The sequence below is a fragment of the Silurus aristotelis genome, assembly GCF_946808225.1.
Source record: "Silurus aristotelis genome assembly, chromosome: 5".
Classification (NCBI taxonomy): Eukaryota; Metazoa; Chordata; class Actinopteri; order Siluriformes; family Siluridae; genus Silurus; species Silurus aristotelis.
This window is the reverse complement of record NC_139578.1, coordinates 4,329,007-4,351,493: the sequence shown is the minus strand read 5'-3', so window position 1 is coordinate 4,351,493 and position 22,487 is coordinate 4,329,007. Positions and strand designations below refer to the sequence as shown.

The 22,487-nt window shown below is 37.0% G+C and overlaps 1 protein-coding gene and 1 long non-coding RNA gene across 3 annotated transcripts in view; both read right to left on the bottom strand.

The window, feature by feature from the left end:
* Positions 1 to 3,188: 3,188 nt before the first annotated feature.
* LOC310726406 overlaps positions 3,189 to 22,487 on the bottom strand; it is a 30,301-nt gene continuing 11,002 nt past the window's right edge. The window contains exons 2-3 of one of the 2 annotated variants that reach the window (XR_014533740.1): positions 4,067 to 4,187; positions 3,189 to 3,371 (exon numbers count right to left, since the gene is read on the bottom strand). This is a non-coding gene — a long non-coding RNA (uncharacterized lncRNA). Of the gene's footprint in view, positions 3,372 to 4,066; positions 4,197 to 22,487 lie in introns of both variants that reach the window. The other variant, XR_014533741.1, reaches the window with a different exon arrangement.
* LOC310726592 (uncharacterized protein) lies at positions 5,801 to 8,058 on the bottom strand (the record flags this gene model as incomplete). The annotated part of the gene is made up of 2 exons (XM_083542347.1): positions 6,382 to 8,058; positions 5,801 to 6,335 (listed from the first exon to the last, which is right to left on the bottom strand). Exon 2 carries the CDS (start codon positions 6,104 to 6,106, stop codon positions 5,801 to 5,803), a length of 306 nt encoding a protein of 101 aa, XP_083398473.1. The 5' UTR covers positions 6,107 to 6,335; positions 6,382 to 8,058.

Genomic DNA, 22,487 nt, shown 5'->3' with positions numbered 1-22,487 from the left:
TTTAGGGCTTTTGCTCAAGGGCCCAGCAGTGGCAGCTTGGTGGTGGTGGGATTTGAACCTGTGATCTTCTGATCCAAAGCCCAATGCCTTAACCACTGAGCTACCACCTCCTCCTTTCAGGACATCTACAGCACCCGGTGTAGGATGATTAGCCAGGAAGATTATGCAGCATTATGAAGCCATCCCAACAATGGATGACTCTTTTCTTTGTTGTGTTCAGGGAAACGCTTCCGCTCCCTGAAAGCGAACACAGAGAGAATGAGGAGGAGCTTCTTCCCACAGGCCATTCGGAGTTTAAACCAGGAGACAACCAGGATCTAAAAACTGGCCCACTCTCTCAATCACACTTTTTTCTCTGCACATATCTCAGTTTTCGCACTCGGACACTTTAAACTCTAGACTCGCAAAGCACAGTTCACTTTATATTTTTATACCACACGAAAACTTTACACCACACCATACCACACATGGACGCTTTATGGACAATCAAAAACCACCTTAAATTGTTTACTATTAACTCTTGTTTACTGTTTACTGCCATAAGCATATTTTGTATATATATATAAATATATATATATATATATATATATAAATATATATATATATATATATATATATATATATATATATATATATATATATATATATATATATATATATATATGTGTATATATTTTTTTTTTTCTCTATTTTATATTGTTTTTATAGTTTATTTATCTGCCTTCTTTTTCTATTCTTTTTTTTTTTCCTCCCCGTTCTATTCCCTCATGCTGGACTGTCGTAAAAAGCATTTCACTGCATGTCGTACCCTGTATGTATGTGTATGTGACAAATAAAATTTGATTTGATTTGATGTATCTATCCAGTCTTCTAACAAGCTATAGCAACGCTCACTGAGATCTCAAAACTCTGGACTTCTAGTAGTTCCTAGAATAGCAAAGTCCTCTGAAGGGGGTAGATCATTCTCACATTTAGCTCCTAAACTCTGGAATAGTCTTCTTGACAGTGTTCGGGGTTCAGACACACTCTCCCAGTTTAAATGCAGATTAAAAACTTATCTTTTTAGCAAAGCCTACACATAACACGTTTCACATCATAACCTTGTGCTCCAGAACATCTGATCACATGCACATTATCAACTTGTGCTGTTAATATCATGAACAGCAGCTACGCTAAATACTCTCCACTGCTTCTCTCTCTTTCTCCCCATCCCGAGGTATCCTGAGGTTTGGCCAGCTTCTGTCACGTCCCAACTAATGAAGATTATGGCTTTTTTAAAGAAGTAGTTGCCGAACTCGCAAATATCCCGTACCATCTAGGGACGTACCAGTGCCAATTGGATCCCACTACATCTGTGGAGTTTTGATATTGGACCTCCTGTAGTGTTTAAAGGCTCTGGCATGGAGAAGCTGGTGTTGGATCTATGATGATCTCAATTGTTGTTATGAATTGCTCAGTAGCTCCTAGTTTTATAACCATAATGACTGTATAAGACTGTAGAAAGAACATTACTTACAATCTTACACGTTAGTTCTCTCTCTCTCCAGTGTTCTGTATTGTTGAAAGATTTATGATCAAACTCTTGATGTCACCCAAACGAGAATGGGTTCCCCTTTTGAGTCTGGTTCCTCTCAAGGTTTCTTCCTCATAACATCTAAGGGGGTTTTTCCTTGCCACAGGCTTGCTCATCAGGGATAAATGCACACCATTCACCTTGACTGTTGATTTCTGTTAAGCTGCTTTGAGACAATGTCTGTTGTGAAAAGTGCTATTGAAATCAACTTGACTTGACTCACACAATAATTTTACATCACTTTGGCTAATCTTGGTTTCTAAATGTTTGTCTGGAATCATCTTCATATTTCTTTGAAAATTCCAACCAGATTTTCTTATCCTTAATAAGCTTTATTCTAATAGTGGATCATGCTACTGTACCTTCACCCCTGAGTTGTGGAGGCTGTGGCTGTGGACCCTAAAGGGGCACAGTTCGTAGCGGCTGGTCTCTCTACCGAGGTAGTAGAGACCCTTCTCCACTCCAGAGCTCCCTCCACAATGGCCTGGAACCTGTTAACTGCCCGATCGGTTTGGTTCTAGAGTTCTTATAGGAACAGTTTGCCGCAGGGTTAACCACTTCGACCCTGAAGGTATTTTACGTGTCCGCCATCGAGGCATATGGTACCCCGCCTGTGGGGCAGTCGCTGGGTAGGCACCCACTGGTGACACATTTCCTCCGCGGCACCCGGAGGCTGAGGCCCGGGACGTGACCCAGAGTGCCTGTCTGGGATCTGGCAGTTGTGCTGGTGGCTCTATCTGAGCCCCCCTTCGAGCCAATAGCTGGAGTGTCACTCCAGGACATCTGTGACGCTGCGGGTTGGTCCACCCCACTGACCTTTGTCAGGTTTTATGACCTTGACCTCAGAGCCACCCCGGGCTCCTCTGTCCTACGTGCTGGTGCCGAGGCCCTCACTCTCTAGGCAGGGTCTGGTTAGTGTGGCGTGATCGGACACTCGTTCCCATAGCGTTTCGACGCAGCTCGAGTTCCTGAAGGGGAACGTCTCTAGATTACGACCGTAACCCTAGTTCCCCAAGGGAACGAGACGCTGCGTCTCCGTGCCACAATCCCTGCATCCCTGCAGCGATTACCTTCTCCCGCAGGAGCTAGCGTCTTGTCCATCTCGCAGCCATTTGTAGCTTCCTGTTTATGCGATGTCGCCCGCTGATGACGTCACGTCCCAAACGCCTATTGGTCAGATTACACATGTGGTTCAGAGCGCGGTCATGCAGGGGCGTTCCCATAGCGTTTCGACGCAGCGTCTCGTTCCCTTGGGGAACTAGGATTACGTCGTAACCTAGAGACGTTTCTTGCTCTTCTGGGACACAGTACTTAGCGCCACCTTTTGACAAATCAACTTATGATCAGTGTAAGCTGCAGGAAGGTGGATCTCCACAGGCTCCTACAGTAAACTGCACTCATTCCCTATTTTACTTTCAGCAGCTTCCATCTCCATCATCCTGCTCTCTATACTGTTTCTATTAGTGCTTCTTCTAGATACATTCATCTCAATGTTATTTCTAAAGAAGAACAGTGGTAATGCTTTAATGTTACTTGACTAAAGACACCACAAGCATGGATCACTGTTTAGCATTTTGCTTTATTATTGAATAAGTTACTTTTGGAATGTATTGATTAAAACCTCCACCTCCTCCTCCTGCAAACCGTCGCCGCACCGTTCATCCACCTGGTTTTCCCTCAGAAAGTGGCGCTGGAGCGACTGCAGTAACGTTCAGAGCCCTGAAGTGACACAGCGACATCTTGTGGAAACATCCGTCATTTTATAACAAAAACGGTCTCAGCTTCAGCATTTCAGCTTCTTTTTGATCCGATACCAAAGATTTTCAAGACTGGTATTGGGGAAATCGATACCGAGAACAAAACAAATATGAAAAAGTTTTCTGTGTAATTATATAGTTTATTTAGTTTATGAAATTCATTATTATTAATGTTAAATTAACTGTAATGAGACTTTCTTCCTTCTGTTACATTTATTGAAAGAAATAATCTGTATGATAAATGGAGTGGAAAAAGTAATAGTTCCTTTATCACATTAAAGAAATGTGAGGTATGATCAATATTTAAATGTCAGAATCAATTCTCTCTATACATCACCAGCATGCCTAGCTAGCAGCAAACTTGTATTAATATAATCACGTAGAAATTCTCCAGAAACTTATAAAACAGATGATACTTGGTGTTATTTACAATTCCACACAAAGTTTTATGTTTTAAAGTAAACTGTCACTATAACCTCTAAAATAGATTTTAAAAAAGCTGAGCTTAAATTTTACAGTATTTTTATTTATTAATGTTTTATGGCTCGAAATGAGTGCAAAGATATAAACAATATAAAGTATATAATAAAAAGTATCTATATATAAATTGTAATGTATTATTTAATAAGTAAAGTACTCTGATACAGACATTTCATAAACATAATTATATACAGTAACAAAGTAAAAATCCCTAATTCCTGTCCAACACACGTCACACATGTAGCTACTCTCTTACCTTCTGATTCTCTCTCTCTTGAATAGCATCTGTTTCATATTGAAAGACGTCACTGTATCAAGACGTCACTCTGAAATAAGTGTTTGGGTGGCACACAGTGAGTGTGTATGGAGGACGAAACCTGCAAAAACTACTAAATAAGTAAATTAATGTCTACAAAAGATGAAAAATGTGTCATATTCTTACAGATAACTACATTGGGAAAATTTTCGAAATCTTAAACACCTATAGTCCTTTTTTGTTATTGTTACTATACATACCAAAATATAAAACAATCACATTATAAATATACTAATAATAACTTGCTATATTAAATGATTTATTATGACCTAAATGAGGCTGAAAACTCAGATACACCACTTATAAAAACATGAACACAGATTGAATTATTAGATCATGTTTTTGCAGACTAGAATGATTTCCTTTGCGTTGAGTTCAGGGCAGGTTCCCCATGTGAGAGTAAATGTGAAGAATGTTGAAGGAAGAATCGACCATCTGTCAGTAACATTGGTGATTCTGTCAATGCTGTGGGGTGGAGCTTCATGAACCTTTATGATGTTAATATATGAGAGTTCAGAAAGATCTCAGAACATTTTCATTAATTTAACACCATTCATCATGTTCCCTCTTATAGCTGTGTGTTTGTGGCTTTTAGTAGGTGAGTTATACATTCATATTTTTGATATTTTAGAAATATTATTGTGTTGAATTAATGATGATAAAAAAAGGATATGGATATAAATGTTCTGGTTTGATTGTGGTAAGTTATAAACGTTTGTTTTCTCTATGACAGGTAACTCCATGGCAGATCCAATAGAGCGACTTTTCACTCATACAGTTGTAGATGAAGGTGATAATGTTACTCTGTCCTGCAAATACAAACCAACCACCTCTACAGGAACCATCTACCTGCACTGGTACATACAATATCCACAATCTAAATCCAGCTGCACTGTACAAAAACCCTGACTCAGGTCTGATGCGTGGAAAGTACTGTAGATCTGCTGATGATTTTAAGTCATTTACAAGTCATTTTGGAGGGAAATCTGTCTGTTTCTCGTTTAATTTATTAAAAGTTTATAATTTGAGTAATGCTGGATCTTTTATTTAAAGTGTATATTTGTTTTTATATAAGAACTATTAATACATTGTTTGAGTTTTGTTTTTCACTGTTCTTCTGTATTTCCTTATTTTGCTTTTATGCTACACAACCAGCCTCTTTAAAAATCCTCCCATCACATGCACAAAGAAAAATAAATGTTTACTTCTTACCTTTTTTATCTTCCATACATTGCTACATTATATTACATTAAGTCTGTAAGTTTTGGAGAAAGGAAGACTCCATCTTCTGCAGAACAGAATGATTCTTCACTGGAAGAGATCTCTGATAAAGAGCATCAGATCCTCAAATCATTCTATGTCATTAATAAATAAGCCTGAAAGCTGTCTATTATGTCGTGCTGATTAATAAATCAGAATTGTGTCCATGGTTGAAGTGTGATTTCTTTTCATTGTAAATGTCACACTTTGGCACTTTTGTCTCCTTGGTGAACACAAGATGGTGCAGTCACTCATCTTATTGTGGGAAAAGTACTAGAGCTCTACACAACCCTGCTCACATTCTCTGATGATGAATCCTCATTTTCACAATAAAACCTCTGTGATATAAACTACAGCTGTTCTTCTATCATACACACTGCACTAATATCATCCTCACTCCTGCCCTGATTACTCTTAGTAGTAGTTTCCTCCTCTCCTCTCCTCTCCTCTCCTCTCCTCTCCTCTCCTCTCCTCTCCTCTCCTCTTCTCTTCTCTCCTCTCCTCTCCTCTCCTCTCCTCTCCTCTTCTCTCCTCTCCTCTCCTCTCCTCTCCTCTCCTCTCCTCTCCTCTTCTCTTCTCTCCTCTCCACTCCTCTCCTCTCCTCTCCTCTCCTCTCCTCTTCTCTTCTCTTCTCTTCTCTTCTCTTCTCTTCTCTCCTCTCCTCTCCTCTCCTCTCCTCTCCTCTCCTCTCCCCTGTAGCTCGTTGGAGCCGTCCTTCATTTGTAGTGACTGTAATGTTTTATTTGTCTATGTGAGATCAATAAACCTGGTCTTTTATATTGATATCAATGTTTCCTTGCCATCTATGTTAACGAACCCGTGTGCTCTTCCCACCACCTCACCATGCATAAATAAAATATTTGAGAATGTAATAACTGGATTATATTTTAATAGATTCAAATGTTAGATTGTATATAGTACATTTATCATCAGCGTAGTCATAATTACACTAATATCAGTGTGTGTTTGCTAAATCTCAATAAAAAAAAGAGCACAAGTTTTCCTATGTGATGCTGAATGTAAAACTAGAATGTCAGTAACATTGTTGACTCTGTCATGTGATTCTGTGGGGTGGAGCTTCATGAACTTTTATGATGTTACAGAATCAGAGAACAGAAAGACCTCAGAATATTTTCATTCTGCTAAAACCATTCATCATGTTCACTGCTGTATTTATGTGTCTGTGGCTTTTATTAGGTGAGATTAGATTTTTTTAAGTGAATATAAATTGTGTTGAAATTAAATGTGATTATTTAGTCTCCAATAAATCAGAATATGAGTTTGATTATGCAATTCTGGTGTGATGTAAAGTGTTCTAATGTTTAATGTTCTGTGTAAAAATTTAAAACATTATGTTCTCTTCTCTATGACAGGTGACTCCATGGCAGATTCAATAGAGCGACTTTTCACTCATACAGTTGTAGATGAAGGTGAAAATGTTACTCTGTCCTGCAAATACAAACCAACCGCCTCTACAAAAAGAGACTACGTGCAGTGGTACATACAACATCCACAATCTAAACCTGAGTTCCTTCTTTATATTTCTCAAAGAGGAGATTTAAGTCCAGACAAACCCCCAAGAATGACTGCTGAAATTGATGATGGTGATAATAAACAAGTGGATTTGATCATCTCCTCTGCTGCTGTATCAGACTCTGCTCTATACTACTGTGCTCTGGCACCCACAGTGACAGGAAATCCAGCTGCACTGTACAAAAACCTTCGCACTGTTTTTCTTTATGGAAAGTAGTTCTGCTGATGATTTTGATTCATTTACATGCTTTCAGAAAAGAGCCATTTCCTTCTCTTGTCATTTATAAAGGGTTTATATGAAGATTATTAGGCAGTAATAATAACTGATGTCTTCACAGTCTGATAATCTCTAAAAGATAGAAATGTGACAAGAAATTAATTTATAAATGTAGATTATTTTTTTTATGGACTTGTAAGAGTTGTTTTACTATATTTTGGTTTTAACTGTTCTTTGAGGATCGTTATGAGACATTATACATTTTAAAGCCCCCAACTTCCTGGATGTCCACTTCCATCCTTTTACCAAAATCTTTACTCCACCACTATAGCAAACAGTATTAGAACATCTAGCCCACCACTGCCAGAGTCTGTAACAACTTCTTCCTGCAGTCTCCCCAAAATTCCACCACCATCTCATTTACTGTATATACTTCAATTAATTTGTGAAATCTATCATCTATCATCTATCTATTCAAACACTGCATTTAACATTGCAGAATATGAACATTTCTGAAAATTAAAAAAAAAGTATTTATTATATATTAGATTGATATACCGTATTGATATACTTTATTATATCCATCTGTATACTGTAGTGATTTTGAGTCTGGTTTCTTTTATGACTTAATCCTTGTAACTATACAGACAGATTTCTATGAAATAGGTTTATGATAATGGTTGTGATAAAAGCATTCTAGAATTTTTTTATTTTAACCGAATTCCTTTTAGACCTTTTAATTTTAGAAACTAGTATTTGGCAGTAGCAGCTCATCTGAAGGGGCAAATGGGGGCACAAACACTCATATCATCCATTCCACAAATGTTCATCATAAAGTCTTCATTAACAGCACATCTTAAACTGTATTATCATCATCCAATACTGGTTTTAAATAATTTAAATATTGGATTGTTTCCCAACCTGATTCCAGAATTGTCATGACTACACCTCAGCAAAAGTGGGCGGAGCTACCTGAGGTGTGATACACTTTAGACAGATTCACAAAGATACTGACATTTATATCTACTGCAAGAGAGGGACCGTCATGTTTCACCAGTGGTGGGCGGTCAGGGCCAGTAAAGCCTTCTCTGCTGGCCTAAACGCTATCAGAAGCACTGACCTACATTTACATCCTAAATTCTCATATTTGTTCCATTAAAGTGTATTAATTTATTCCCAACAGATATTCTCTTCATTTCATAACGTTTCTCGTGGCTGCACTGCTTCCAGTGTATGTGGATATTAGATTTTTTTTGTCTAATCAGATTTCAGCCTCTATGTGCTGCCATGTCAATCTAATCTGCCCAGGGCCTTCAAAGTCTGTACTGCTGGCCTTTTTACTTTAGTCTCCTTAAGAAATAGCTTTGTTTCTTTAACCAATCAGATTTTCATATTCTCAGCCTGGGAAAGGGTTTGTTCACCACTTCCAGACCAGTGAATACGAGCGGTACCACTGGCTTACAGCCTCTGAGCAGCGGTGCAAATTATGAGTCTGCACCTCCCTGGTGAGTAGGTTGTATTTTATTAACATGTTTTTAGGTTTTTGTCATGTTATTAGACAAATATTGATTCTATCCGCTCCAGATGATGTAGGTGGCACAGTTGCTGTTGTAGTGTAGAGGTTTGGAGTTGTCTAAACTGGGTTTCTTGCTTTAGTAATAATGGTATTCACCCACAATATGTGAAATGCCTCTCTCGTTGTAATATTGCATTTTTGTATAGTATTGAAATATAGAGGTCCCCTGGTGGTCTAGTGGTTAAGATGCAGCGCTCCCACCGCTGCGACCCGGGTTCGATTCCCGGTCAGGGAACCAACCCCAGCCACTCTTAGTGCCGGTCCCAAGCCCGGATAAATTGGGGAGGGTTGCGTTAGGAAGGGCATCCAGCGTAAAACATGTGCCAAATCAAACGTGCGGAGGATCCGCTGTGGCGACCCCTAACGGGAGAAGCCGAAAAGAAAGTTTTTATTGAAATAGATAGTATAGATAGTATAGATATAGTTTTTATAATCGCAACGTGATAGTTGTGGTATTAAGAGGTGTATTAAGTCAGGTAAGCCCTCACTGAAGGCTCAGGTACCAAATGCACGGCCCGCCACTGTGTTTCACTTATTTGTTTTCTTAGTTACAATCATGGGTAAGTATTTTATAAAACGCACAAACTTTATGTGGATGCTGAAGATTTGTACTAAAACCTGAATTGGTGACTGACGTCCTTAAGTACATAGAAATGTTGTTGTTGTAATGTGTTCACAGCAGGAGCTGTTGGCAGCAGCATTACACCAGAACAAACCCTCATATCTAAATCTGTAGGCAGTATCACCACACTGCAAATATGATGCATCAGCTGACTATCTGCACTGGTATCGACAAAAGCCTCAATCAGGATCATCTACAAATTAAATCACTAGAGCTGAACAAACTGACCCGAGGCTATCCATCAAACTTCAGGAGGAGAGCTGTTCACCTGTTTCACTTAAATACAGTTTCATTTCCAGACCCCAGTATTTACAGCATCAACTATCCACAGCATCAACTAATTAAGATCAACTATCCTCTACCTGCCTGTAGGTAATGTTTAATGGCTAGTTAGGTGAGATGAAGTCTGATGCTGTGGGCTGATTTTTAAAAAGTGGAATAGTCACTGTAAAACAGCAGCACTTCCTGGGTGTGGCCTTCTAGAGACGTGTTCCCTCATGTGTAAAGTTCAGCACATACAGCACTATTATACAGAATCCTCACAGAGCTGTGTTCAGAAATGACTCAACTCTACACCTTACTGTACATAGTGAGATACACACCACTGATTCTCACTGTAGTTACAGGTAATTCATATTCATTAGTAGATTCAGTGTACTTATTAATATTTATGTTTAAGGCATTAGGCTATTTATTTCTTAAGAAAATGTTTGTGTGCTTACAAAATAACTATGTAGTAATTATTAACTTCATAGAAAATTCTTTACTTTCTTCTTTACAGCAGGAATTTTTGCAGATACAATTGCACCTACACGTGAAGATGTCAATGGGAAGGAAACAGAAACTGTTACTCTGAAATGTTCATATGAGACAAACAGTGAATACATTGTTCTTTACTGGTACAAACAATATCCTAACAGCGCACCACAGTTTTTACTGTATAAAGGCGCAAGGTCAAGATCTGATGGTAGCTCTCCTGCTGATCGTCGATTAAAGGCAGAAACTACCAGAGACTCTACTGAACTTACTATCAGAGGTCTAAAGCTCTCAGATTCTGCTCTCTATCACTGCGCTCTTAGAGACGTAGCACAGTAATACAGAGTCAATAAAAGGCTGTACAAGAACCCATCAAAGATATTTCCTTTATCTACTTGTTATCAGTAAACCACAGACACATGAAACATTTGTTGTAACAGATGCAGCTGAATGAAATAGAAAAGAATAAAAAGGGATTAAAGATGCCAAGCACAGAAAATTACATTCACAAATATACATTTACTATATACATTGACATTCACTGACTTTCTGTTCAGTATATATGTGGATGTATATAAATATGAGGGTTATTTTGCAGGATGTTATCAGCTTTTCACTTACTAAAGGGAAAATGTAAGACTCAAGTACTAGCAAAGAATTTAAATGGAGAAAACTCAGTATTTGCTGATGTCCATGGATTCCAGATTTTAGTCACTAAGTGCCAATGATTGGCATTCAAGTATTAAAACTATTTCTAATGACAATAATAGTGCACATTTGTCTAATATATTTTGAGCCTGCGGAAATGAAGGTGCTATGTACAAAACAGCTGTGAATATAAATATAAAACCCTTTGAATAAAATCTGAACGTTTACACGAAAATAACATTATGATTTGTTTCATCTCATATCCATTCTAAAATTCTTAAATTCTCTTTAGCAACTGGCCCATAAACAATTTCTCTTTCATTCACACCCCACATTTTAAAACCCCCTCCAATGGTCCTGGTCTTACTCCCCTTTCACTTGGTCTCCTGAACACACAAAATATCTACCTTTCTCCTCTCCATCATATTAGCTGCCTCTCTCCCTTTACCAGTCATAGTACCAACATTTAAACTACCAACCCGAACCTCCACTGTCCTACACTGCTCCTTTTTCTGCTGTCTCTGTAGACATGTTCCTCCTCTCCTTCTCCTCCTTCGGCCAAAAGTATCCCAGTTTCTACCAGTACCGTTCACCTAACAATACCTGAAGACGACTCTCTGGTGCTCTAGCTTTAACCCAATTCAATAACAAATGCAGTCTCATGAGGTATTAAATATGTGTTGTCAGTCAGGGCAGACCAGGGCAACAACAAACATTTATCAGGCACTTGTTCCAATATTTATAATCACTTGCAAAATGGTGGGCTTGAATTAAAGGTGCTAAACTGTTTAACATATCCAAACGTACAAACCAGGAAATGAAAGTTGAAATTGTGATGAATTATTTCATAATTATATTTTGATATTTAAGCAAATTCTCTTTAAGAATTGGCCCTTGGTGTTCTAATACTTTCAGAGGCTACTTTATTTGGTTGTATAGAGAAAGTTTCAGAAGATCAAAATCATGTGGGTCATTTTCCAACCTCACCTGCATCTGTTCATTCATTTAGTACTCAAATGTGTTAGATTAGATTGTAGTCACTTATTACTTGATGGATTCATGATTTTCAACCAATATTCCATTCTGAAAAAGTATCCCAAATAAAACATTTTTTAAATCAGGCCCATATTTTTGTGATTTTTAATGTTGAAACACAGGGCAGGCCTTAAACTCCAAAAGATATGTGTAAGAATATAGAAGTGTAGGTCTGACTTCACAATGCAGTGTGTTGATCATGAACACTGGACTAGTTGTGTGTTGTATTGGAGAATCAGTTCACTGTTACTGATACTGTGAAGTGATGATCTGTACAGTGCTATACTACAACAGCAGCACTTCCTGGGTGTGGCCTTCTAGAGACGTGTTTCCTCATGTGTAAAGTTCAGCACATACAGCACTATTATACAGAATCCTCACAGAGCTGTGTTCAGAAATGACTCAACTCTACACCTTACTGTACATAGTGAGATACACACCACTGATTCTCACTGTAGCTACAGGTCATTACTATTCCTCTGTAAATTCAGTGTTCTTTTTCATATTTTTGTTTGAGGCTTTATTATATAAAATACTCCTTTATCATTTTCTTCTTTACAGCAGGCAGTTTTGCAGATAAAATTGGGCCGACAGATGAAGATGCCAACGGGAAGGAAACAGAAACTGTTACTCTCAAATGTTCATATGAGACAAACACTGAATACATTTTGCTTAACTGGTACAAACAATATCCAAACAGCGCTCCACAGTTTTTACTGTATAAAGGTGCAAGGTCAGAAAGGGCAGAGCGTAAACCCACTGACACTCGATTAGAGTCCAAAACTACCAGAGTCTCTACTGAACTTACTATTAGAGGTCTAAAGCTCTTAGATTCTGCTCTCTATCACTGCGCACTTAGTAACACAGCACAGTAATACAGAGTCAGTAAAAGGCTGTACAAAAAACCCTCATAGATATTTCCTTTGCCAGTAAACCACAGACAAGAAACAGTTGTGGTAACAGATGCAGCTGAATGAAATAAAAAAAAAAAAAAAAAAGATATTAAAGATGCTCAATACACATCAGTCACATTACATTTTATTTACATTACAATTAAATCAACATTTTCTCTTGTTTTCCGCACCAATCACTGGAATTCAATTTCCTTCCATCCTTTCTGTCATCTTTCATTCATGTGCATGTGTATAACAATTCATTACTTTGTTGAATGTGAGCAACTTTTCACTTCCTGGAAACAAAACTCATATCAGAAAGACCCCACACATGAGCAGAATTGAATGTAGCTGCAGTAAAGTCCTGCTAAAGAATCTCAGCTTAGAAAAGTCAGTATTTGTATTTAATTACTTTTTTACACAGCAGATTAAATACACTCCCTTTACCAACTTGTTTCCAGTCAATCACCGACAACATTTCTGTAAGATTTGAACCTGCAATAAAAAGATATAAATAAATAAATAAGAATGCACAACTTATTTTAATATAATATAATATCATTTAGACTTTTTTACAGTATTTGTTTTATAGTCCAGCTTTTGTGAATTAGCTGCTAATGATGTAGTTTATAAAGTGCAGTGAGACTGAAAGTGATAATATAATATAATATGTCTCAGAGCAAACCTGGGTATTTTTCACCACTCTCTTCTGTGCCTTGGTTCCTTGTGTATACAGTCATACACCTATAAAAGTGGGATCTCAGTGGATAAGTTGAAGGGCTTCTGGCCTGAAGGTCATGGGTTCAAATCTAAACTGCCACTGTTGGGCCCTTAAGTAAGGCCCTTAACCCTAAATTGCTTAGATGGATAACTTAGCGTGTTTCTCAATCTTTCACCACAAGATGGCGGAGTATGCTATCGTACAGTATTATGTTGCAAGTACTAGGACACTTCTCACATCCCACATCTTTACATTTCTGAATTTTACTTTAAACTACTTTAACATATATTTGTCTCCAGCATGGACAAACACATTACTACTGCATGTTCATATTCTCTAGACATGTTGCAGGTACAGTTTCATGTTTAGATGATAACCAGCTCTACTTCTACACACTTCTTTATACACTTTTATTAAGCAGAATGATTTTATTACAGTCATGAGTCAGATGGCTCGGCTTGATGGTATCTTTCATGGTATTACCAAGAACAGCAGTTTTTTTCCTTAACACAGTGGAACAACAAATTAGAAACAAAATCCATTTTTAATAATCAATATTTTTTAATATTATTCGAGACATTTACACTTTTGGCTCTGGACTCAAATATAATGAATGACTACAAGTTTTTATAATTACACCTTTTTCCTGCTTATAGTTTGTGTTTACTGACAAATAAACAACAATCTGTCAGTAACATTGGTGACTCTGTGATGTGATGCTGTGGGGTGGAGCTTCAAGAACCTTTAGGATGTTAACAGGTTAAAGTACAGAACTTTTCACTGAACTAAGAGCCTTCATCATGTTCACTGTTATATTCATGTGTCTGTGGCTTTCACTAGGTGAGTTATACATTCATTTTATGATTTCAGAAATATTAAGTGTTGAATTAGTGATTATTTGGTCTGTGTGGTGTTTAGAAACAGTAGAATGTGAGTCTGACTGTATTTCTGGATTGACCGTGTTCTCTTCTCTATGACAGGTGACTCCACTGCAGATCCAATAGAACCACTTTCCACTCATAAAGTTGTAGATGAAGGAGAAAATGTGACTCTGTCCTGCAGTTATAAAAAGTTTAGTGGTACAGTAAACTATCTACAATGGTACAGACAATATCCAACATCTAAACCTGAGTTCCTTCTTTACATTCAAGAATCTACTAAATTTAAAAGTGACATTCCACCACGTCTGGATGTTGAAGTTGATAAAAATAATAAACAAGTGGATCTGATCATCTCCTCTGCTGCTGTATCAGACTCTGATCTATACTACTGTGCTCTGGTGCCCACAGTGACAGGAAATCCAGCTGCACTGTACAAAAACCTCTACACACTTTACTTATTCTGCTAAACTACTTGTATGCCTTTCAATCCTTATTTTACTGGATGTGTTCAGATAAAACTATTAAGATTTCTAAGCTATGTGAATCTTATTATTATTCATATTACCACTGTGATAACTTACTAAACCATTATTTAGGATGAACTGGATCATAGAGATAAACCCAAGTGAAAAAAAAGCCTTGCTGTGTTAAAGTCTTTCTCTTTTCTTCACAAGATGGTGTAGTGAAATATATATGAATTCAACCCCCTGTTTTAACACAAATACACTTTTTTCTCCAGAAAGTGCACTGACTCACCTTAAAAATACTTACGTTATCATAATAGATTGTGTTCCAACAGTTAAATGTGAACACAGTTTGCAGTAGTATTTCAGCAAGACATATTGTAGTTACATTACACACATTGTAGTTAACACTCTTTATAGCACATACAAATCCCACACAGCTGTCTGAGAAACTCACAATGTCTTTGTGCTCAATATTAGTATTAACTTATTATTTTCTGTGTGGGAGCCTCAGAAAACTGCCAAAATTTCAAAATCTCTAAATGGGAAATATCCCTTAAGAGGGAAATATCAAGGTCCGTGACGTCGGAGTGACGTGGGACCGCCTTCCGGTGGGCTCACCACCTGCAGGAGGGACCGTAAGGGACGGTGCTGTGAGGATTGGGCAGCAGTCGAAGGCGGGGGCTTGCTTAGACTGCTGCCCCCGCGACCCGAATTACGGATAAGTGGGAGAAAATGAATGAATGAATGAATGAATGAATGAATGGGAAATAGTTGGTATATAAAAATGTCAACATACAAAGTATACTGTTAATAGTGTATGTTTATTAGTTTACAAATTATTATAAAATATTATCATCTGCTTCCCTTCATCATAATCTTCTCAGTATAACAAATTATTTATGGAGGATAAAAGCTAGAAAGACTCAGTTCACTGTTACTGATTCTATAAAGTGATGATCTGTACAGTGTTATACTACAACAGCATCACTTCCTGGGTGTGGTCTTCTAGAGACGTGTTCCCTCATGTGTAAAGTTCAGCACATACAGCACTATTATACAGAATCCTCACAGAGCTGTGTTCAGAAATGACTCAACTCTACACCTTACTGTACATAGTGAGATACACACCACTGATTCTCACTGTAGTTACAGGTAATTAACACTCATTTGTTAATCAGTTGTATTATAGAACACAAATGGATATTTTAAACATTAATTTATTGGTTGTTTTGGTTTTGTTTACAAAATAAATTGATTTTATGTCACATTTATTCATTCATATTTTCTTCTTTACAGCAGGCAGTTTTGCAGATAAAATTGGGCCGACAGATGAAGATGCCAATATTATCGGAAAAGAAACAGACACTGTTACTCTGAAATGTTCATATGAATCAGGCAGTGAACAGATTCGGCTTTACTGGTACAAACAATATCCTAACAGCACACCACAGTTTTTATTGTATAAAGGCGCGAGGTCAGTTAGTTTTGCGAGCACTCCTACTGACACTCGATTACAGACACAAACATCCAGAGACTCTACTGAACTTACTATCAGAGGTCTAAAGCTCTCAGATTCTGCTCTCTATCACTGCGCTCTAAAAGTAGGAGCACAGTAATACAGAGTCACTGAAAGCCTTTACAAAAACCTAACAATGGAATAGGAAGCTTCTAAAACCACAACAGATTAAAGGTATTCATTTGATCAAATTGTCAGTTAACCACAGACACAAACATTTGTAGCAACAGATGCAGCTGGAAGAAGATATAAGAATAATAAAGGAGTAACACAAACATTTTCATCACAGCAGTGTACAAATAAATCTACATTGTAAATGCTCCAAAATATATTTAATGACACTTCCAGATCTATTGTGTCCGGTGTTACTGCTCTAAACTGTGTGGAATGAAATTCAGGAATCTTTTCCCTTTTTTTCCCCCCCGTGTTACTGTAATGTGATGCTGTGAGGTGGAGCTTCATGAACCTTTTAGAGTACAGAAAGACCTCAGATTATTTTTATTCAGCTAAATCTATTCATCATGTTCAATGTTATATTCATGTGTCTGTGGCTTTCAATGGTTATACACTGACTTTTGTTCATTTTGAACCCTTAATATTGATTTATCAGTTAAATTGTGATTATGTAAAAGTTACATTCTGTTCTCTATGACAGGTGACTCCATGGCAGATTCTATAGAGCCACGTTTCACTTATAAATTTGTGGATGAAGGTGAAAATTTGACCAACCACCTCTACAAAAAGCAACTACAACTTCATACAATAAAAGCTAGAAAGACTCAGTTCCCTGTTACTAATGCTTTGACGTGGTGATCTGTATAAAATTATACTACAACAGCAGCACTTCCTGGGTGTGGTCTTCTAGAGACGTGTTCCCTCATGTGTAAAGTTCAGCACATACAGCACTATTATACAGAATCCTCACAGAGCTGTGTTCAGAAATGACTCAACTCTACACCTTACTGTACATAGTGAGATACACACCACTGATTCTCACTGTAGTTACAGGTACTCCATATTCATTAGTGGATTCAGTGTACTTATTAATATTTATGTTTAAAGCATTAGATTATTTTTCTCTTAAGAAAATGTTTGTGTGCTTACAAAATAACTATGTAATAACTTCATAGAAAATTCTTTACTTTCTTCTTTACAGCAGGAATTTTTGCAGATACAATTGCACCTACACGTGAATATGTCAATGGGAAGGAAACAGAAACTGTTACTCTGAAATGTTCATATGAGACAAACAGTGAATACATTTTTCTTTACTGGTACAAACAATATCCTAACAGCGCACCACAGTTTTTACTGTATAAAGGCGCAAGGTCAAGATCTGGTGATGGTAGCGCTCCTGCTGATCGTCGATTAAAGGCAGAAACAACCAGAGACTCTACTGAACTTACTATCAGAGGTCTAAAGCTCTCAGATTCTGCTCTCTATCACTGCGCTCTTAGAGACGTAGCACAGTAATACAGAGTCACTGAAAGACTGTACAAGAACCCATCAAAGATATTTCCTTTACCTACTTGTTATCAGTAAACCACATTTGTGGTAACAGATGCAGCTGAATGAAATAGAAAAGAATAAAAAGGGATTAAAGATGCCAACCGCATAAAATTACATTCACAAATATACATTTACTATATACATTGACATTCACTGACTTTCTGTTCAGTATATATGTGGATGTATATAAATATGAGGGTTATTTTGCAGGAACCTCCACTGTCCTACACTGCTCCTTTTTCTGCTGTCTCTGTAGACATGTTCCTCCTCTCCTTCTCCTCCTTCGGCCAAAAGTATCCCAGTTTCCACCAGTACTCTTCACCTAACAATACCTGAAAACAACTCTCTGGTGCTCTAGCTTTAACCCAATTCAATAAAAAATGCAGTGTAAGGTATTAAATATGTGTTGTCAGTCAGGGCAGACCTGGGCAACAACAAACATTTATCAGGCACTTGTTCCAATATTTATAATCTCTTGCAAAATAGTGGGCTTGAATTAAAGGTGCTAAATTGTTTAACATATCCAAACGTACAAACCAGGAAATGAAAGTTGAAATTGTGATGAATCATTTCATAATTATATTTTGATATTTAAGCAAATTCTCTTTAAGAATTGGCCCTTGGTGTTCTAATACTTTCAGAGGCTACTTTATTTGGTTGTATAGAGAAAGTTTCAGAAGATCAAAATCATGTGGGTCATTTTACAACCTCACCTGCATCTGTTCATTCATTTAGTACTCAAATGTGTTAGATTAGATTGTAGTCACTTATTACTTGATGGATTCATGATTTTCAACCAATATTCCATTCTGAAAAAGTATCCCAAATAAAACATTTTTTAAACAGGCCGATATTTTTGTGATTTTTTTATGTTGAAACACAGGGCAGGCCTTAAACGCCAAAAGATAAGTGTAAGAGTATAGAAGTGTAGGTCTGACTTCACAATGCAGTGTGTTGATCATGAACACTGGACTAGTTGTGTGTTGTATTGGAGAATCAGTTCACTGTTACTGATACTGTGAAGTGATGATCTGTACAGTGCTATACTACAACAGCAGCACTTCCTGGGTGTGGTCTTCTAGAGACGTGTTCCCTCATGTGTAAAGTTCAGCACATACAGCACTATTATACAGAATCCTCACAGAGCTGTGTTCAGAAATGACTCAACTCTACACCTTACTGTACATAGTGAGATACACAACACTGATTCTCACTGTAGCTACAGGTCATTACTATTCCTCTGTAAATTCAGTGTTATTTTTCATATTTTTGTTTGAGGCTTTATTATATAAAATACTCCTTTATCATTTTCTTCTTTACAGCAGGCAGTTTTGCAGATAAAATTTGGCCGATAGATGAAGATGCCAACGGGAAGGAAACAGAAACTGTTACTCTCAAATGTTCATATGAGACAAACACTGAATACATTTTGCTTAACTGGTACAAACAATATCCAAACAGCGCTCCACAGTTTTTACTGTATAAAGGTGCAAGGTCAGAAAGGGCAGAGCGTAAACCCACTGACACTCGATTAGAGTCCAAAACTACCAGAATCTCTACTGAACTTACTATCAGAGGTCTAAAGCTCTCAGATTCTGCTCTCTATCACTGCGCACTTAGTAACACAGCACAGTAATACAGAGTCAGTAAAAGGCTGTACAAAAAACCCTCATAGATATTTCCTTTGCCAGTAAACCACAGACAAGAAACAGTTGTGGTAACAGATGCAGCTGAGTGAAATAGAAAAGAAAAAAAAAAGATATTAAAGATGCTCAATACACATCAGTCACATTACATTTTATTTACATTACAATTAAATCAACATTTTCTGTTGTTTTCCGCACCAATCACTGGAATTCAATTTCCTTCCAGCCTTCCTGTCATCTTTCATCCATGTGCATGTGTATAACAATTCGTTACTTTGCTGAATTTGAGCAACTTTTCACTTCCTCGAAAAAAAAATAATGGCTGAAAGACCCCACACATGAGCAGAATTGAATGTAGCTGCAGTAAAGTCCTGCTAAAGAATCTCAGCTTAGAAAAGTCAGTATTTGTATTGAATTACTTTTTTACACAGCAGATTAAATACACTCCCTTTACCAACTTGTTTCCAGTCAATCACCAACAACATTTCTGTAAGATTTGAACCTGCAATAAAAAGATATAAATAAATAAATAAGAATGCACAACTTATTTTAATATAATATAATATCATTTAGACTTTTTGACAGTATTTGTTTTATAGTCCAGCTTTTGTGAATTAGCTGCTAATGATGTAGTTTATAAAGTGCAGTGAGACTGAAAGTGATAATATAATATAATATGTCTCAGAGCAAACCTGGGTATTTTTCACACCTCTCTTCTGTGCCTTGGTTCCTTGTGTATACAGTCATACACTTATAAAAGTAGGATCTCAGTGGATAAGTTGAAGGGCTTCTGGCCTGAAGGTCATGGGTTCAAATCTAAACTGCCACTGTTGGGCCCTTAAGTAAGGCCCTTAACCCTAAATTGCTTAGATGGATAACTTAGCGTGTTTCTCAATCTTTCACCACAAGATGGCGGAGTATGTTATCGTACAGTATTATGTTGCAAGTACTAGGACACTTCTCACATCCCACATCTTTACATTTCTAAATTTTACTTTACACTACTTTAACATATATTTGTCTCCAGCATGGACAAGCACATTACTACTGCATGTTCATATTCTCTAGACATGTTGCACCACAGTTTCATGTTTAGATGATAACCAGCTCTACTTCTACACACTACTTTATACACTTTTATTAAGCAGAATGATTTTATTACAGTCATGAGTCAGATAACTCGGCTTGATGGTATCTTTCATGGTATTACCAAGAACAGCAGTTTTTTTTCCTTAACACAGTGGAACATCAAATTAGAAACAAAATCCATTTTTAATAATCAATATTTTGTAATATTATTCGAGACATTTACACTTTTGGCTCTGGACTCAAATATAATGAATGACTACAAGTTTTAATAATTACACCTTTTTCCTGCTTATAGTTTGTGTTTACTGACAAATAAACAACAATCTGTCAGTAATATTGGTGACTCTGTGATGTGATGCTGTGAGGTGGAGCTTCATGAACCTTTAGGATGTTAACAGGTTAAAGTACAGAACTTTTCACTGAACTAATAGACTTCATCTTGTTCACTGTTATATTCATGTGTCTGTGGCTTTCACTAGGTGAGTTATACATTCATTTTATGATTTCAGAAATATTAAGTGTTGAATTAGTGATTATTTGGTCTGTGTGGTGTTTAGAAACAGTAGAATGTGAGTCTGACTGTATTTCTGGATTGACCGTGTTGTCTTCTCTATGACAGGTGACTCCACTGCAGATCCAATAGAACCACTTTCCACTCATAAAGTTGTAGATGAAGGAGAAAATGTGACTCTGTCCTGCAGTTATAAAAAGTTTAGTGGTACAGTAAACTATCTACATTGGTACAGACATTATCCAACATCTAAACCTGTGTTCCTTCTTTACATTCAAGAATCTACTAAATATAAAAGTGACATTCCACCACGTCTGGATGTTGAAGTTGATAAAAATAAGAAACAAGTGGATCTGATCATCTCCTCTGCTGCTGTATCAGACTCTGATCTATACTACTGTGCTCTGGTGCCCACAGTGACAGGAAATCCAGCTGCACTGTACAAAAACCTCTACACACTTTACTTATTCTGCTAAACTACTTGTATGCATTTCAATCCTTATTTTACTGGATGTGTTCAGATAAAACTATTAAGATTTCTAAGCTATGTGAATCTTATTATTATTCATATTACCACTGTGATAACTTACTAAACCATTATTTAGGATGAACTGGATCATAGAGATAAACCCAAGTGAAAAAAAATCCTTGCTGTGTTAAAGTCTTTCTCTTTTCTTCACAAGATGGTTTAGTGAATTCATACGAATTCAACCCCCTGTTTTAACACAAATACACTTTTTTCCTCCAGAAAGTGCACTGACTCACCTTAAAAATACTTACGTTATCATAATAGATTGTGTTCCAACAGTTAAATGTGAACACAGTTTGCAGTGGTATTTCAGCAAGACATATTGTAGTTACATTACACACATTGTAGTTAACACTCTTTATAGCACATACAAATCCCACACAGCTGTCTGAGAAACTCACAGTGTCTTTCTGCTCAATATTAGTATTAACTTATTATTTTCTGTGTGGGAGCCTCAGAAAACTGCCAAAATTTCAAAATCTCTAAAAGGGAAATAGTTGATGTCTAAAAATATGCTTTAAAAGCAATTATTTTATTTTTTTGTATTACGTAGGTAAATTGTACTGAAGTCATCACACCAATAGTCTACTTGTAATAGTGTATGTTTATGGGTTTGTGGACAAATTAATAGAAGATATTATCATCTGCTTCCCTTCATCATAATCTTCTCAGTACAACCAATTATTTATGGAGGATAAAAGCTAGAAAGACTCAGTTCACTGTCACTGATTCTGTAAAGTGATGATCTGTATAAAGTTACACTACAACAGCAGCACTTCCTGGGTGTGGTATTTATAGAGACGTGTTCCCTCATGTGTAAAGTTCAGCACATACAGCACTATTATACAGAATCCTCACAGAGCTGTGTTCAGAAATGACTCAACTCTACACCTTACTGTACATAGTGAGATACACAACACTGATTCTCACTGTAGTTACAGGTACTTCATAT